Source organism: Lissotriton helveticus, chromosome 3_1, assembly GCF_964261635.1.
Source record: "Lissotriton helveticus chromosome 3_1, aLisHel1.1, whole genome shotgun sequence".
Classification (NCBI taxonomy): Eukaryota; Metazoa; Chordata; class Amphibia; order Caudata; family Salamandridae; genus Lissotriton; species Lissotriton helveticus.
The window spans coordinates 162,597,603-162,617,061 of record NC_136061.1 but is presented as its reverse complement, the minus strand read 5'-3'; the positions used below and the strand labels follow the sequence as shown (position 1 = coordinate 162,617,061).

At 43.2% G+C, this 19,459-nt stretch overlaps 1 protein-coding gene across 1 annotated transcript in view; it reads left to right on the top strand.

Annotated features, from left to right (window-relative positions):
• The window catches only part of ASL (argininosuccinate lyase), a 193,822-nt gene that overhangs the window by 133,823 nt on the left and 40,540 nt on the right, over positions 1-19,459 (top strand). The window contains exons 10-13 of the mRNA XM_078679465.1: positions 986-1,048; positions 9,525-9,639; positions 12,948-13,032; positions 15,779-15,838. Of these exons, the coding sequence (XP_078535591.1) occupies positions 986-1,048; positions 9,525-9,639; positions 12,948-13,032; positions 15,779-15,838 (323 nt within the window). The remainder of the gene's footprint in view (positions 1-985; positions 1,049-9,524; positions 9,640-12,947; positions 13,033-15,778; positions 15,839-19,459) is intronic.

The window sequence follows — 19,459 nt, the reverse complement described above, 5'->3', positions numbered from 1 at the left end:
TGAATCTGTAGCACTACATGATTTTGGTGCAGGTGGTTTTGGTTACATTTATTATGTGTGCTTTTATAGTCTAGGAAGAAATTAGTGTAAGATCTGTGGACTTTGTCAAAATCTATCCATTTAGAATTTGCAGGTTGCAGTAACCAGGAACTTGAAGGAAATTACCTGAGCAGAAGATAAAGGATTCAGTTTTCACTGAGTGTAAATTGAAGGAATTAATTACCCTAGCTGTGCAGCACCAGCCTTATCTTAAAAGGCGGACACTGGTGGTTAGCACTTTCAATCCATTTTTACAGAATTTACTGTGAGTGAGACTCAGGTAGTGAGACTCACTCACTCAAAAGTCCAACGACCCGGAAGTCAAAAGCGAAAATTCCAGGGGGGCTAAATTGACAGAACTCATTTGCTACAAAAGCTTGTCCATTTTACTAGGTTATCGAGAAACAGTTTCAGCCCTGAAATGTCATCTAGGATGGAAATAAAACATGCTTCAGATTTTGAACAGCAGTTTAATCTTCTTGCCTTTCAGAAAATGATCTGCCTTAATATGCTTAGTGCTTTCAAATACAGAATGAATCACAGTACAGTCCATTCATACTGGTAATACCATGGAAACCTTTCACAAAGTGTCAACTATGTATGTAGCCACACAAAGTACAAATCAGTTGGTTGCTGTGAAACATTCAGCTTTCAAAGGTCATGACGATAGATGCTGTCAGTAACTACAAATAATTTGCCTTGAACATCACAGAGCTTCTTTGTGAAGCCACTGTAAGGCCTAGTAGCATTAATATTGTTTTAAAATTCCTGAATGCATTAGTGACTATTAGTTCTTAATGATAACTCCATGGAAACCTTTCAGAGGTTTGACTTCATATATAGAACCATGGAATGTAAAATTTAGTCACTGTGAATCATCAAATGTAGTATTCTTGGTGTCGAGTTCAGAGTACTTTCTCTTTATTTGTCTAACATTGTATTGCAGAACTTCATTTTGATGACATCAGCTTAAATAGCATGGACGCCACCAGTGACCGCGACTTTGTAGGTAGGCATAACTCATTCATTTCATGTGACATTGATCATAATGTTAATGGTTGAAAACACTGTGATGGCTCTTGGATGTCTTTTAAAATATGTATGATGTTGACTGTGTGTAGGCGTATCCTTCATTTAGTTGTCTAGGTGTGTGCATGTGACATATTAACTTGAAAACGGAATGTCTTTATATGTTGAGATCATGTGCACGGGGCGATTAAGAACGTTTGGGCCTCAGCTAGGCTTTTGTAGGTGAAAACATACTTGTATGGCTGAGGTACCACCTCTACGCCAAAGCTGAACTGCATCATTCATATTTTCAGATTCTCACTGCAGTGCTGCCAGCTTTTTTCAGTCACGCCGGCTTCCCCCAACAATGACATAAGCAGACTGTGGGAAAATCACTATTGTGGCAGGCCCCATTGCCTTGGCACCATGTAGGAAGGGACTTCACAAATGTATCTTCTGAAAACGTACCATCAAGATAGGATACATTTCCAGTACTCTGATTTAAAATGTCTATGATATGCTTGATGTGTTCTTAATACATTTCATGAACCTTTTTTAACCCCTCCCATGCTGGCGCCGGAACCGCTCCGTCACCAGCCACGGACGCTCTGTGCTGATGACGGAGCGGTTCCGTCACGGCCCGCTCGGCGCGCCTGCGCGGCGCGGATTCCGCGCCTGTGCTGGACGTTCCATTGAGCGGGCGGGGCCGTGACGGAACCGCTCCTTCATAAGCACAGGGCACCCGAGGCTCGTGACGGAGCGGTTCCGTCACGAGCATTGGAGTGCCGCGCGGCCGCCCCACCCCCCTAGTGCTGCGGCGGAATTGCCGCCGCAGCGAAGGGGTTAAAAGAATGCCAATGTTTAAATCAGGTTCTTTAACGGTTGGGCCGCCTCTTAAATAGTAGTGGCTGACAAACTTAAATTGGGCAGTCAGGCCAAAGACATTTTCGGTAGCGTCACAGCCCCCAGAGTGAAGGTCTTTGAATGAATGAATAAGTTTATGGAGCGCAAACAGCTGCTCCAAAAAGGAGCGTCCTGGCTCTAGGAACTAGTAAGTTGCCGACTAGAGGAATCAAAAGAGGTGGGGCCAACCAATTTAGGTCTATCTAAAATGGTTGTTCTTCAGAAGGCTTTTGAATGAAACAACGGTAGTGGCCCTTCTGATGTGCTCAGGGGAAAGATTCCAGAGCTCGCGGGCTAGATACGAGAAGGAACGCCCACCTGCTCTGACCTTGATGATCTTAGGGATTCATTGCAAGTTACGGTTGGGGGAGCGCAATGCTCTGCGGGGAAGGTATCTTTTAATTTTTTCGCAGATGTATGTTGGGCCTTTCATTTAAGTGACCCAGAATGTTATCCTCAGAGCTTTAAATTGTATTCTTTGCTTTTCAGACCATTTCGGATTGATGGCCTTTTATGAGTATTCAGCACCAATCTGGCTGCCGAATTCTGAACCTGTTACAATCTGTTTAAGAGTTTAACACTGTTGGGGGAGCTCATAAAAGCAGCACATCTGCATAATTGAGCGTCAAGTGATCAATGCATGAATAATGATCTTTCTAGAGTGTTCTGGCAGGAATTTGAGTCTTGCTTACATTTTTCAACGAGGAAAAACAAGCACCTGCCGCAGCATTGACATATGGCTTACTGATATGACTGGAGTTAAGCTGATCCTGAGTTCAGAGCTGGGTGTGTGAGATGACCTCTGCTCCATTGAGGATTGGCTGACCTAAGACAGTCATGGGGGGCATCTCTGTCTATTTAAGGCATCATTAGAATCGCTATCCAGGTAGCCAAGTGTTTTTTCGCAAACAGAACAAACATGCTATGCTTGTCTGGTAAGTGACAGTGTGTCAAGAATTTGATATAAAATCCTCGGGAAACAACCTTTACAACGCAGTCATTACATCGCACTACATTTACAACGCAGTCATTACATCGCAGCATCCTTTACAATGCATGTCACTACAACGCAGCCATTACATTGCATGTCACTACAATGCATGACACTACAACGCAGGTCACTACAACGCATGTCACTACACTGCAGGCATTACATTGCATGTCATTACAATGCATAGTACCCCAACACTATCTAACACTAACCCTACTGTTGCACCGCCTGGAGTTAGAATAGTAATTTTTACCCCTACACTATCCAACATTTACCTTAAATGCAATGTAATGGTATGCGTTGTAAAGGTATAATGCGATGTAATGGAATGCGTTGTAAATGTCGTTTTAAAAAATTTGTTGTAATGGCATGCAATGTAAATGTATGCGTTGTAAAGTATGTTGTAATGTAAAAACTGCGTTGTAAAGGCATGCGTTGTAAACGTATGCGTTGTAACGTCATACATTAAAAATCCTCATTGACAATAGTCTAGATAAGACACAAATATCTCATCCACCACATTTTTTATTTTAGGATTGGTCTTGTGATCTACTCTAAGGCCTTATATATAAGCAGAGCTACCATCAATGAGTGAGATGACGTCTTTGGCCAACCCAAGCTGAAATGAGCCACAGTTTAGACACAGCCTTTGACAACTGATATTTTGAGTAGTTAGGCCCACAGAGCTGAACAGGTTTCATTTAGGAGCCTTATGTAACCTTTGGTAGGTAGGGAAGATCCTCAAGGCTATATTCTAAAGAAAACGTGTGATGTGTTGAATATACCAGCACAATCAAACAATAATACAGTTGAGGGATAAAAACATAATGGGCCAAACCAAGCTTTGCTAAAAAACAAAAGATAATACTCTGTAGAGCAAAATATTTAAAATGGCAAGCATAGGTTCAGGGGTTAAAAAGTTACAGCACAATTATTTTGATAAAAATTGGAGGTGGGGGGGATTGTAGGAATGTGGAAATATCTAAAACGTAGCCAGGAGCAGCAGTGAATTGACATTGTTCATGGAAGGGGAAGCAATAAGATACATAGATGCTTTACAAAGTCAAATAATATCTGTGGAGGAAATCTGGGTAGACTGAGCTGCAGCAAAGGCTTTAAGCAATGGGACACAATAGGAATCTCAAGGGTGGGTGACCTCTTGATCAAGGGAGAAGTCATCACGTTTGCTCAGCTCCAAGAACAGTATGATATGGCGCCCATAGAAATGTTCCGATACCTGCAGATCAGACACGCATGCAAGGCCACCATCCAACCAGATATTATCCTCCCAGAGGCCTCCCCATTAGAGGATAGACTCCTAACGGAATATATGGATAAAAAAGGCATATCCCTAACTTACCGCAAAATCATCAATAACCAACCAGACTCTCTGTGAAAAATGGCAGGCCAATATTGGGGAATTAGATGAGACTGACTGGCAGGAGGCACTAGAATCTCCACGAGAAGTGGCCATACCTTCAAAATAACACTTAATACAACCTAAAGTGCTCCACAGAACCTAATTCACTAGGGTAATCTTACATAAGATGGGGAAGACCGAAAGCCAACTCTGCTTGCAAAATTGTGGTGCAGTGGGCACGTTTTACCACACAATATGGGAATGCCCAGAGATCATGACATACTTGGAAACCATTATGTACACAATAACATAAGTTAGCGGGGCTCCGGTACCACTGTACCCCAAGCCATGCCTCCTGAATATATGGGAAGCAACACTAGGCATGACAATAGCTAAACGTAACATTGCCAAAAATTGGGGGGCGCAGAATACTCCGACATATCGGGAATGATGTAATGATATGGATGGGGCTATGGTAGCGGAGAAGGCAGTATATATATATATATATATAGAGGATGTCCCAAGAAGTGGGAACGGGTGTGGGGAAAATGGAACAACTTCAGGGGAAATATTTCCACTTTACCTACTGAAGAACCCTCTTTAGAAAACACCTAATAGAATGATGTGCCAAATATTGAATAACTTACTAAAGGTAACTATGGAACCAATATGTATGGAAACTAAAAAAAAAAACATTTGTGGTGCAAAGCATAAATTATATATGCATATACTTATTTCTGTATGTGATACCATTGCAAGTCTTGTACCTAATAAAAAGATTTTTGAAAAAATAAAATAGCAGGAAAAAGTATTAGCTGCGAGGGAAAATACTAGGAAAATACACCGTATTTAAAACATTTTAAAAAAGAAATAGAACGTGTGCAACGAAAAAGCATTAGCAGAGAAGAGTGTAAATGTTGCCAACAGGATTGCAGCAACGTACTGGTAAGTCAGGAAAAAGCAGCCTCTAGTCAAAGACCTCTATGGAGACTAGCATGTGGTCTCTAAGCTCTGAGTACAAACAATCCAGTCTGCCACGAGAGACAGTGCTTTTGGTCCCACATGTAGATTGTGCACCTTGCTGTTGTGATTCTTTGTTTTGTGATAATTGCTTTGCTATTGTGTCGATAAAGGCCTAGAAGACTAAATTAAAAGTTCAACATCAATATATACTCACTACGATACCTCCGTAGCCCACTGAGTTTATGTTTTAGCTAATACTATATCACTGTGCGATTTATCACCTGCCTAGGCTGAAATGTTGAAAAATCAATAAAAAGCATGTTAAAATAAATATCTGGGGAGCCATTTGATTTCCTTAATTTAATGCACACTATCCATTAATGAAAGGTCCAAAGAGTTTTTAATTGGTGAATTCTACATACACTTCAGGGTGAGTTTGACACTGCTCCTCTCCCTAGAATATGATTGTAAGGTATCTTAAAAACACAAAATTCTGCTCTGATTTTCCTAGCAACTCCTAGACCTGCAGAGAATTCTTCTAGAACAGAAGACCTGCTCCTCTTTTCACACAGCTCCTCAGACACAAACTCAGCAGTACTTCTGGGCTGGATTTTAAACAGGCTACTAGGTTCATGGTTCTCTGTGGTCATGTCTTCTCTGTGTGTCCAAGATGGTTGCATAGTCCCAGTTCATAACTTTTTGAAGCAACCTTCTACCAGCGTGCAGTTATCCCAAGAAATAAGGGTCCAAATATCCCTGTAGTCCCTGTAGGGCATTTGATTTCATGGACCAGCTACTTCCAGTTTTGGAACACATCCTGGTAATAAAGATTCACTTCTGAGGTAGGAGCACAAGTCCTCCGGTGCTCCCCTTGCAAGTTGTTAAAGATCTTCATTGCCGAGGGTAGGGAGGGGGCTCCATCATCTATTGCTATGTTACAGGTACAATCTGACGTGCTAGTGGGCTAAATGTGTTTAAAGAAACATTATGTATTTATTGATGCTACAATATCAGAAAGGTCATTAACAAGCAGCTTCTAACACAGGTTGCCATATTTCCCACCGATAAAGCAATTGCCTTGGGCAGGACCATAGGAAATAGGTTAGGTTGCAATTTTGTGATTCAAACCTCCTGCAGATCATTTGGGGATAGTGTTGCCTTGTTGAGCCAGGTAGGTGACCAATAACTTACATAAATTATGTATATTTAAGGCACGTCTCTCAAGGGGGTTTATAATCTGTCTTGTAGGAAGGTCCAGTGTCTGGTCTGCCATCTGATTTCTTATGGTCCCTTCTGAGGACGATAAAATGAGTACCATTGAGTTGGGTAACAATCTGTTATTCAGCGCCAAGATACCCTTCTGGGTGAATGTGCACTTTATACATACACGTCATGTCACTGTCTTGGAATGGAAGTTGATGATCTGGACACTGTTAATCCCAGAAATCATCCCTCTTTACGTTCCCCACAGAGGACTGGGGATTCTTGGAGGGGTGTCTGTTCACTCCCATATGTGCCTTTCAGGCAATGGATGAGTTGTCAGTATTTCCATCCTCGAAGGAAGGTAGGGTAAAATTCCAGAGGGAGATCTTCAAATGATTTTAGTGAGTCTTTCTGTATTAGGTCATCAATAGTGTGTATGCCATGTGACCCCTGTGCTTTCTACCTAGAGGTGGAATCTCCGATCGCAAGCCCTGCATTATTCAATACAGGGGCTCATACAGGATGTGACTATGTACTATGAGTTATTTGTGTGCCATGTTCCACTAGGCCAGAATAGACGGTCAGCTGGGGGCAGATATAACCTTTTTCGTTTATAATACAGGCACATATAGCCAGTGAGATACCACAGGGCAAGTGTTTTGCAGTCAGGAGCCAGGTTCTATAGTTTGGATAATTGGCGTGCCACGTGGTACAGTAACATGTCTTGGAGCCTCAGGCTGCTCGATGTTGTGACCGTGTCTAATTTGAGGGTCGAAGCTTCAGTTTCCTCCCTGACAACATCAAATTCCTCATCACTTTGACCATAAATGTTAGCAACGGGAGGAACAGAATGCCCAGCAGGTAGTTGTATCTTGGAGCCATTATCATTTTGACCACCTGTAACTTTCCTCACAAAGACAGCTGTAGAGATTACCACTGAAAGCAGTATTAGTCTTCGTAAACAGAGGTAGGATATCACCCATATTGTCTACCTCCCTGTTTGTTAGTATTCCAAGATATTTCATATGAAAGAATTGCCATGTGTACCCCACCCTCTTTACCGACAGTGTATCATGGTCCCTAGTACGGGGTATATACTTCGCTTGTATCCCAATTGATTCTATAACAGGTAAAGATGTTCAAGAGGTTTATTGGAGCTGTTAAATTGGGAAGGGGTGCACCTGTGTCATTAGGAGCTAACATGATATCGTTTGCATGAAGCAGTAGCTTGGAGTTGCCTATAGCCGTATCTACCTCTTTCCTTCTTTTGATGTGTGACTGCTGCTGCCAAAGGTTCTAATGCTAGGAGGAATGGGGAGGGGGAGTTAACAAACAGCCTTGCTTTCTTCCCTGACGACATGTAGGGATGGATTACGACACAAAGAATAGAGTTTCTATAAACAGAAACTAGCATACCATTGATGAGTAACCCTCAAAAAATGTGTAAAACATTCCCGAAGACCCCAACACCTTCTTTTATTCCAGAATGATGTAGTTATGTGCCACAAACAAGACAATAAAATGCACATTGTTTACTGTGTGTTTCTAATCCAAGATGGAAGGGAACAAAACTATTTCCGAGGAGCATTTTTCCAGATCCCACTTCGACTTCATGTCAACTAGTTCAGCCCACCCAGCATCAAAGGTATTTCAGTATCATCTTCCAAGGCTTTCCCAGGAAACCTTTGATGGCTGTAAAGCCTGGGACCCGGGCAATGATCTCTGTAGGAAAAACTGTGTGTCCTGTCTTATTAATTTAAAAAAGAAAAAAACTATTTATTGCTTTTGATCTACAAAACCAGAACTTAACAATGCAAGAGGCACATCTTTCCACAATGCAATTCGAGAAACCTTGATACTACCACAACATTCATGAAAATTATTGTTTGTGTGGTCCAGAGTTTCCTCTGGCATACCATTCAGCCATATCTGTGGTACAGCAATTGTTACTTGGGGGTACAAACAATGACATACGTATAGTAGGAGAGGTTCCGATGTCCTAGGTAGATCTTTGTTGTGTTAATTCTTAAATATCCAGGCACTCCTGCCTTCTTCTTGTATTCGAGGAAGACTGTCAAAAGGCGTGAGGTAAAACTAGCTACTCAGGCATAAGAATGTGTCTAGGGGTTTTAGCTAAACTATGCAACTCATTAGGATAGTCTAATCAGGCACAAAATATACTAAGTGGCAAAGTCATATAACTAGAATAGGTAGTGTGAGTCTGATTACAGATTGTGTAATTGTACATTTTGGATATAATGTTTGTGTTTATAAATTTGAGATCCAAATTAAAAGTGAAGAGCTGAAAACACCAATGGGGCCCGATTATAAATTGGATAAAGCGGTAGTCGTGTGATTTCCCATGTGTGAAATCACATGAGGCTGTTAAGAGTAGGTGGGAAATAGAAATGGAAGTGGGCACACTGCTTGCTGTTTGGGTCTGATAATTTCGGGTCCACAGGTTATTCCCAATTTTGGAGGCAAATACTCCTAACAGCTGGATTTTTATATGGGCAACCCCCCCAGAGGCTTTAGTCCCAGCCAACCGGCATCCCAGCACATGAATCTAGCCACTTCCTAATCGGGGACATTGCGTCTAGATCAAAAGCTGCCAGTGTTTCACTGAAACACACAGCAGAGTGAAAGAGGAAACCGTGGGTAGATATTATTGCATTTCATTGTTTCCTAACAGGGCTGTCAGCAGAGGGTAGGCGGTGATGCACTGATAGTGCAGACTTATAAAAAGAGAGGAATATTTTCAAATGCCTGGTGTGCTCACAGACCCAAAGCAGGCTTACTGCAAGTGGAGTTGTTTTGACTCTGTAGCTATAGGCAGAAGAGAGCAACCATCCAGAGTTACAGATAAACAGGTTGAAACACACACACCAGATAGATTTTCTCAAAGAGGAAATACTGGGCACCTAACCAGGTGTTGCAGTGCATTTGCAATCAACGCTCCACTTCATGTATATGAATATGTGCTGGTCTAGGGTTGTTTGCTTTGTTGATGACTTCATGCTACATGTCCTCTTTCTCGTTTCTCTGAAATTCCTGCAGCTGAATTCCTCTTCTGGGCTTCCATGTGCATGACCCACCTGAGCAAGATGTCTGAAGATCTCATCATCTACAGCACAAAGGAATTCGGCTTTGTCACTCTCTCTGATGCGTACAGGTAACTGGAGCATCTCACTCCGCGAGCGTGTGGCCGGGGACAAAGAGTGGTCACTGGGAACGAGCAGCTGGCGCCGGCCACTAAGGGCAGTGACTGGGGATTGAGGTCAAGGATCAGTGGAGACTGGTGACTAAGGACATAGGGAGGTCACCGGGGACTAGACTAGTGGCAAACACTGGTGCGGTGGCAGTCTCATGGGACTGGTGACTAAGGACAAGGGGAGGTCACGGGGGACTGGAGACTAGTGGCAATCGCTGGTGACTAGGGCAAAGGGGAGGTTATTGGGGACTAGACTTGTGGTAATCGCTGGTGACTAGGGACAAGGGGAGGTTATTGGGGACTAGACTAGTGGCAATCTCTATTGAATGGGGCAGTCTCATGGAACTGGTGACTAGGGACAAGTGGTCTGTGCCCTAGGGAGTCACTGTGGATTTAGGATTAGGAGCAGTCCCTCAGGCACAGATTGTTGACTGAGCTGTAGGGGCACTCCCTGGAGACTGGGAACAAGGGGAGATCATTGGAGTCTGACTGCCAGGGACTAGGAGCAATCACTGGGGACTGATGACAAGGACTAATCATTAGTGACTGAAGCCAGGGGCGGTCACTGGGGACCCTGGACCGGGCATAAGGGCCAAGAGTAAAGAGACTTTGCAGTAAGTTTTGTGACCTTTGAATTCTGTTCAGTGATCGTATTCGATTCCGATCACTCCCATCCATTTTTTATTAATTATGCAGCGATGGCATATGATGTCTCCTAGCTGAGGCCTGCAGTCTATCAATGCAGGTGGAAATACCTTAAGAAAATTAGGGGTTTGATAGGACATAATTCTGTTTTCCTCTTTTATTAAGACTGGCGAGCTGAGATTGTAGTGTATCCTTTATTGTTGATTGTTAAGCACATGTTTGCTTGTCATCTTAGCATGATGGAATATAGTTAATCACTGCTTTATACGTGTTATGATAGCGCCATAGTGCCTAAGTAGTGCAGCGTTCTTATTTCATTGTGTTTGTTTTTGGGCTTGAAGTGCTGACAGTGAACTGTGATATCCAGTCCCCTCTTTGTTGTGAAAGGAAAGATGGTATTTAGGAGCTTACGGTTTACTGTAGTGAACAAGTGAAGAATTCCATATGTTACTAATGTACACAAAGTTATATTACTATTTCCAGAGCTGAGTCTTGCCTATATAAACTTTAAAAAGAGTCCTTTTGGAGACATTAAATGGTGGACACTGCGAGAGCAGCTGCTGACACCTAGTTTTCGTGTGTTCAATTAGTCGGGTACATTTCAGTGCTTAATTTGTAAAAAATAAATAAAAACAGAATATGTGCAGCGGTCCACTACTCTTGCCAACGCGGTGGGGGCTGCTTTAGCGGCTAGGCTGCTAGCAAACCACTGGTGCAGTAGATGTTTTACTTGCATTCTGGTACTTGTAGCCCTGCATATCTAATGGGGGAAAGCAAGAGAACTATCACAATGCGTAGGAAACTTGGACTGTGTAAGGTGCACATGCCTGACATGAAGGAACTTGAGATCCCACAGCTGCATGTGTAATAAAAACAATGAGGATGCGGTTCTCCTCCAAATACTTACCTTTGCACAGTTCTGAAGAATTATATCTCTCAGCTTCGAAAAAGAAAGTCGACTGGCCACTTATAATGAAAAATATTAGGAAGTCTCAAGTTGACTTGTATAGTTGTCTCTTGTCAGCTATGGGTAGTTCGTCCAACCTTTTATTTTTCCATCACATTTTGAGACTTGTAGTGTTTATATCTTGGATATATTAAATAAAAATGATGTGACTCTAAATACAATAAAAAAAGTAGGCCTGTAGTCTTCACTTGCAGTAAAGGGCCCCTACACGTGAAGCATGCTAACATCATGGCTAGACACACTGCACATACTGCAATTTAACACTTCGGCCAAAACATGGCAATAAGGAACAAAGAAAATGTATTCTTGAGGGAAACACGCATGCACTACAGCCATGCTTTAGGAAGGAACAGGTGACCGCTGAATTCGCTCACCTGCTGCCTGATGAGTACTTTTTAGGAAGCCCCATATGTCTGGCTGGCTTGGCTTAGCCCCAGCTCACTGCATAAGGGGCGGTAGGACCGTGGGCCCGGCACACCAGCCTCTGGGCCCCTGGCTCAGTGAGGCCTGCTCTCTCGCCTCCTGTTTCAACGATGGCCACCACACAATGGTGCCAGGGTAGGGTGAAAGCTGAGATACTGCTCAGGGTGAGACTTGCATGGAACCAGTGGGCTTTGAGCACTGCAGCTGCCTGCACTTTCTTAGGTTTCCTCCTTGTCCTGCAGAGTTAATCTCTGTTGCCGGCTAACAAATTGCAAGAGGTACATACACCGCAATGGCTGTAAGAAAGTGCCAGACTGCCTCCCTGCCCAATGGATGTGAGACTGAGAGACTGAAAGACAGGCAGCCAGAGCTTGGAGGTGTGACGGGGAGCACAGGGATTGGCAGGGACAGCACGAGGCACTGACTCGCATCAGGGAACCTAAATAGATAGCCTGGGAAACATATCTGCATCATAAAAGGTGCAATATAAATACATGCCTCCATCAATGCATAGCCTAAGCAGCCAGTCTGCATTTTGGCAAGATGCAGCCGAGCCGTCTTTAATAAGTTCAGTGATGAGCACCGGCAAACAGTGGCTCAAATTAAGCTCTAGCCTTGATCTACTCTTAGACAATGTTTCAATATATTTAAGAATTGAAATGCCCTGTGTCAGGGCCATTCTGGAGATGCTGATGCATCCCATTGCTTGCAGTTTTCAAATAGGAATCGAGTTATGTGTACTCAGTAGGCATTATATGATCTAGTTTAATGTATCTGAATTCTTCAACAGCAAGTGGCATTTGGTACCTGTTTGTGGAGATTTTTTTGTTTGAAAGGGATTTAGATGTTTTAATTGCTTCTAGTCTTCATTATGCTTCACTAGGACCTGCAGTGCTTTTTCAGGTGACTACACGCTTTTAAAGGAAGTTCTGTGGAGGGCTCATAGGATTTTCACCACCAGGTCTTGGGTTCTGGACATTCAAAGATGCTTCAAGAAGAGATTATGGTTGGAAGATTTTTCAACAAGGAATACTGAAGTTTTTTGCAGGATTTTGCTCAAAAAGGTTGGACAGATGCTGAAGACGTTAAAGGGTGGGAGGATTACAACTGTTGGATGGGTTTGTAGCAGCTGAATGCATGTTCACCAGATAGTGAGAAGATTATTATTGTAGAACTCAGGGGTACCATCTTTAGATTCCAGTGGCCCATGTTGATCTTAATAATTTTTTCCTAGCACGGGGAGTAGCCTGATGCCACAGAAGAAGAATCCAGACAGCTTGGAACTTATTCGCAGCAAGACGGGGCGTGTTTTCGGGCGTGTAAGTTGTACTCCTTTATCTTATTTGATATGTGAGACTAAACATGTAGAGTCAGCAAGCAAGTAGCCAAAACCTTTTGCCACATTTGCTGCACCTCAAGTTCTCATCCCTTCAAATGGCACAACAATAAAGTCATCCTTTTATAGAGAATTGCCCACCCCAAGAATATGTAATCTAGTTTGTATGTGTTGGGATTTGTCACTTACTGTCACAAGTGACAGTTTTGAATGTCCAGAGAGGAAGCACCCAAGATGGCTGCTGCAGAGGGAGGCTACGTGGGTGCAACCTTAAATTCATCATAATCCACTTTTGTAGCGAGCCATGCTTAAAAAATGTACCGACTGTACCTGAGATGCATGGCCGCGGATCACCCCATCAAGATTGGCCATCGGATGCCGTTGCTTTTCCCTGGTAGGGAACAGAGCTGACAGCATGGCCCTTCTTGCCTGCTCTGAAGCTTCTTGTCCAACCTCCTTCCCAGCAATGGCGTATAAAGGGGTGGAAGTAGAACTGGCACTGAAATGTAGTGCAGCGTATACCAGCTGCTGGACACTACGAATGATCTGTGGGTGAGGTGGGTGGTTCCTGTATCCAGGCACATTCATTGAGCCCACTGGAGTGTGGAGCTTTTTGAGGCAGGATCAGAGGATTGTCCTGGGCACAGCATCCATCCCAGCTGCCAGGCTGGCATGTGTTGTCATACCGGGTGTGCCACGGTTTGCCTTTCAAGGCAAGGCAGTTGGAGGTGAGTACGCAGGAGAGGTCCAGTGGGTGTAGAGATTGACTATGCTACGCGGTGACGGAGGCTGCTAGAGAGGGTGCTGCTGGTATTCTTGCTCAAAGTGTTGACCACCCTGCTGGCACCTCAAGTGCTATTTACTTACGTTCTGTGCTACAATACCGGTCAAGGTACTCTTGATGCAAAATGCTGGATTGGCCTAAAATGGACACAAAGGCTTATAACGAAGAAGAGTAACTCATGAACCTCTTAAAGGCGAGTCATTGATCTCCAGTGTATGGCTAGCCCTTGGTTGGATATTTTGCTCTAGGCTGACCTGGCTATAAGGGACATTAACAGGCTACTAGCAGGCACGCACACCTGTTTGAGGGGAGTACCTGGGGATTGGCCTATGTACGTTACTGAAGGGCAAGAGAGATAACAAACAACTGAAAATCTATCAGCCAGGGAAGGTCCACACTTGGATCATTTGAAAGAATGTCTGGATAACCGCCCTGAACTAATCCGCATGAGACAAATGCATAAATCAGATCTAAAGGATGATGAAGGGGTGAGAGGTGACAAGCTCCCTAAAATGAAGTGTAGTGGTGGTGATCCGAGCCTAAAATTAGTATATGGTAATGACGTCCCATTCCAGTAACATTCAGATCACAGGTGTTCCAGAATCCACAAACATCTGCAGGATGTAAACAGGATGGGGAGAGGATGTGGTGCAGGAGCCGGAGCTGCCGACTCGGGAAACTGGGGATCCGGGTTCAAGTCTTGGCGTTGCTGCAACATCCTGCAACATCCTGTGATTCTGGGCGAATTACTTAATCTCCCCGTGCCCATGGACCGCGCCTGGATACCCTCACTCCTGAGAAACTGTGCTGTATAAATCCATAAACAGAAATATGTGGAAAATCCGCTCAGAATACTGTTTGATAGAGCGGGCCTGTTGGCTGTCTTACTAGCGGAGTGGGTCACTGCTTCTTGCTGCCCTCCGATGCCAGCAATCCCCCAGAGCGCCATAATGGCCCCAAAACTCAACTTTAGGGATTACAATGCAGAACTATGCATGGCCAAGGAGAGGAGGGTTCTACACCCACGTTTTCCTCAATCTCACAGTCGCTGCACAAGAGACGAGGAGGGCCGACACCTAGTGAAGAAGAAGCTCCAGCACTGGGCTGAGACTGTGCCATGCTGTACCTGGCAAAGCTGAATGTCCTCTATCAAGGTCAATCACTCATTTATACTAACCCTCGATACCATGAAGTTCATCATGGTCAACGAGATGGCTGGGTCTATGCTGGAAGCAGGACTCGCATAGAAGTGACGTCATCAATGGTTAATGTTCTGGCCACACCGCCTGATAAATGAGCATGGTGGCATAGAAACTGTTCCTGGTAGGGTATACTTGGGAGCGCTCGGTGGTCACCCCTGTTGGATCTTGTTTTATTGGGTTTTGTTCAAGTAAAAAACTATGTTGGGCAAAATAGACAATCTGTTGTTATTAATAATGACCCTAAATCACATATTCAGTATATCATAGTAATAATTCACCCTTTCTCAATGGTACTTGGTAAAATTTGATGTTAGGTATGAATGGAAAAGGAGGGGACCTATATGTGTAGCAAAAGTTAGGTGTGGCGATTTAATGTCTTGTTAGGTTTAAACGTTAATCACGGTGACAACCAGTCCTACGACTCCTCACTCCCAATCTTGTGTTTCTCTCTGACGAGATACATTGACCACTGAAATGAAAAAATACAGTTGCATGGCATTATTGTTCTCTTGTATCCAATGGCTTGTCATGGAAGCCATCCATTATTATTTTTAATGTTCTTAATTCTTAAATTAGTCCTATTTTTTGGAGCTGTACCTTTAATCATCTAGTGATCTACTGTCTGCTCAGAAGGTTTCTGTTAATTTGGCTTTTAATACTGTCTGCTTGCAAAGATGTAGTGTACGAAGAGGTTTACAGTTTCTTTACTCTGCTGAATGCTTTCTTTGTTTGTTTATGTTTAGTGCTCAGGATTTCTTATGACTTTGAAGGGCCTTCCAAGCACCTACAATAAAGATTTACAGGTACGGAGATACTCTATTTGTGTTGAATAAGTAAGAACAATGTATTCATTAGGATTTTGCTCCCAGTGTTGTACGTATGGAGGAGGTGACTAGTTTACAGAGGTATAGTCTCTCCCAACTAGCTCTTACCACGTTTTGCTAGTGACCTTTTTCAAAACGTAGGATTTCAAACTTTATAAGAGGAGAAGAGCAAGAGTGAAAAAGATGTATAGATTTAGGCTATCTATTTAGTTTAATTGGATTGATTTACAGGGGCCAACCACTCTTTACCCAGTCCTGGACCTCTCCCACTACCTAACCACTCAATTTACCTCACCATTGTTTTGCTATCTTAACTCTGTATCAACCGCCCTCTCTTTCTCATTACCTAGCACCCATTTCCCACTAACTCCCTTGCTCCTCCAACCCTTATTATTCATTACGACCACTTATTATTCTCCATTATTACATTCTCTACATCTCTCTGGACTTCCTTCTCTAATGGAACTCACCCTGTCCACCTCACCTATGTCTTTATATAGTTGTGTCTCTCTACCTCACTTGTCTGCCTATAGTGCTCCCTGTACATCACAATTCTCTCAGATTCCCTCTCCAGCACTGCATCAGCCGCACCTCTTTCTCCCTCTCACATCTGTCCCTCTACGTCCCCCTGCTCTCTCCACAGACATAATCTCTCTAGCCATGACAACTCTTTCTGCCTTTCTTTCTGCTTTCACTACTTTCTTTACCTGACCTGTCTTTCCATACGTCACTTTTCATATTTTCTTACTTTCTATCACTACTTGACTTATCAACCTGCCTATTCCTTTCTCTTTCTCTCTCTCTCTCTCTCTCTCTGCCCCTACCTCTCTCTAACTCGTATTTTTTAGGCTTACCTCTTCCTCTACCTCAGTGAAAATCAACCCTCCCCCTTTCTCCACATTTCATTTTCCATATCTCTATTAACTTTTTTACTCCCTCCAAAATCAAGCCCATATCTATTTATCTACTTGTCTATATCTTTCTTTCTGGCTATGCCACTTGCCTTTCTTCTCCTTATGTCTCTCCATGCCTCCTCTATCTCTCACCATCATCTTTTTCTCTACCTCCCTTCTCCCTCTACTTCACTTTTTGCTACACTACTCTCTTTCCTTCTCTGTCTTGCTCCTATCTCCAGATCCCTCCATTTTTCCTACTTTCGGAGGTTGCTGTCTAACCAGAGAAGCGTACACAGAAATAGAAAGGGCAAAGCGGGGGAAGAGAATTAATCAGATTTCACTTAATGCAATGGTAAAATTCCTTGCAGCAGTGCTTTGATTTGCCCTGTTGCAGCAGGAATACATGTTGTGAAGGGGGATTCCTTTGTGATTAGGACTATACAGCAATTGGATCTATAACTTCTAGCACTTTGTGCATGTTTTATTTCAGTATTATGCACTTGTCAATTTAATACCAACCAAGCCACAGTTACAGTGTAGTTTCTACATTGAGAGTAAAAAGCTGCATATATACTGAATTCCATGTACAATGTTGCTGTTGTAAGACAAAAAAAGTCTTGCTCCACGCACAAAAAGGACTAGCTTGTTCAAGATGTCTTTTGGTACTATTTGGCAACAAGACTTTTAAACTTTTTGTCCATGTGGTTGCAAATTGAGCTTTTAGCGGTATTTTTCTGTTTGGAAACGTTCATCCATCTTATATGGATCAGAAACCATTTATTTGGTAGAGATTGCTATACTGTGCAGCTATTTATCAAATGCCTGCTAAAATCAGTAAAGATGCAGAACAAAGGAATGTTAAAGAGAAAGTAGTGGTCGCAAAATAGTGTGGTATCAGAATTCAACTTGTAGAGGGAGTGGTGGCAGTTCTTGGGAAGTGCGCACAAGGTAGCGGGGGCAGTAAACCCGATGCACACATATGGAGTACTAGTGAGGGATTGGTTTCAAATGGTCCAACTTCCATTTATTTATTCTGTCTTCTGGGAATATGGGCCATGGGAACGTAACCCACACAGTGGCTAGATAGCTAACTACATCTCTTTCCACTTTGGAAGTTTGTCCCTTTCGCTTACTGTGCAGACCCCTCTTCAATGACATCCATTGCTTCCTGTCCCTCCAGTTCTTTTCAGCCTGCAGCTACAGGTAGTAGAGAACCCTAATGTGTCTCAGGGCGATTAGTGTTACTGCTTTGTCAATGTGTAAGTTGACTGTGTAGTCGTTGAAGCAACCTAGAACATGTAATGTGTTCAAACTCCTTGATGATGTTTTTGCTTGACAGTCTTGTTTCTGCCTCACAAATAAGACCACCCCTAATTCCTCAGCGGTGTGACAGCTGATTAATGTGGTCCCTTCAAAATTTGCTTTTGACAATGTGCTCCCTATGGCACACATTTCTCTCATATGTCCTAGCCAGGTGCCACGGTTCTTACACACTGTAATTATAGATTCTAATGTGGGGAGGACTTAATGTGGAGTGTGAATTCAGCCTGAAATTGGCTACAACCCATCACATTCACCAATGGCCCAGTATTTATCAGGGTCGTGACTGCTGTCTCCATCACTTCACACATCGGTTGTCCCCTTTCTGGCATATGGTCTAAAGAAGATTTATTTTTCTTCTGACCACCTCCCTAGAAAGGAGTTGGGGGTCTCTCTTTGTCTATCGGTTAGCGTTGTTTGTGATGGTATGCACTGGTTGGAGTTTGCCTGTCCATTGATTGTGTCTCCGCTCTCTTCCTCCTCCTTGAAGCCTAGTTGCAAAGTGGTTCAGTCTGTCAAATTTGAAGCAGATCTTGCCTCGGACTGGACATTAAGTGGCCGGGGGTAGTGCTAGGCCACAGTTGCTGCACTGGTCTGAAGAGGCAAATGGTACTGCAACAGTTCGAGGTGGTCATTTACACTCTGCTGGATCGACAACCTTCTCTGCGTGCTGTGGAGTGGGCAGATCTTGTTTTTAGGGTCAGTCTTGACAGTTCTGCTCCCTTCTGCTCTGCTCCACTATTCAAGAGCTAATGAGAGCGAGCTATACCATCATGTGCTCCAGCTTCATCCCCGGTTCGTGGAGGATTAACCAGCATCGTACCAATGAGCTGTCCCCCTGAATTCTTTGGGCCCAGACATCGTTCACGGGATAACTATTAGTGCAGGCCATGCCGATTTCTCACAGCAAATTTTCCCTTGTTCCTAGTCAGCCACCGGGCACTAAGCACCAAATTCGGTATACAACCATTACCACGCAACTTTTACAACGACCTACCATTACCACGCATTTTTTACAACGCAGGATCCATTACAACGAAATACCATTACAACGCATGTATTTACAACGCAGGTACCTTTACAACGCATACCATTACAACGTAAGTATTGGTAAGTATATAATTTTATTAAAAATATTATAAGTTTGGGTTTTTGGGTAAAGGGGTATTTTTAGGGTTTAGGGTCAGTTTTGGGTTTTTGGGTAAAGGGGTATTTTTAGGGTTCAGGGTCAGTTTTGGGTTTTTGGGTAAAGGGGTATTTTTAGGGTTTAGGGTCAGTTTGGGGTTTTTGGGTAAAGGGGTATTTTTAGGGTTCAGGGTCAGTTTTGGGTTTTTGGGTAAAGGGGTATTTTTAGGGTTCAGGGTCAGTTTTGGGTTTTTGGGTA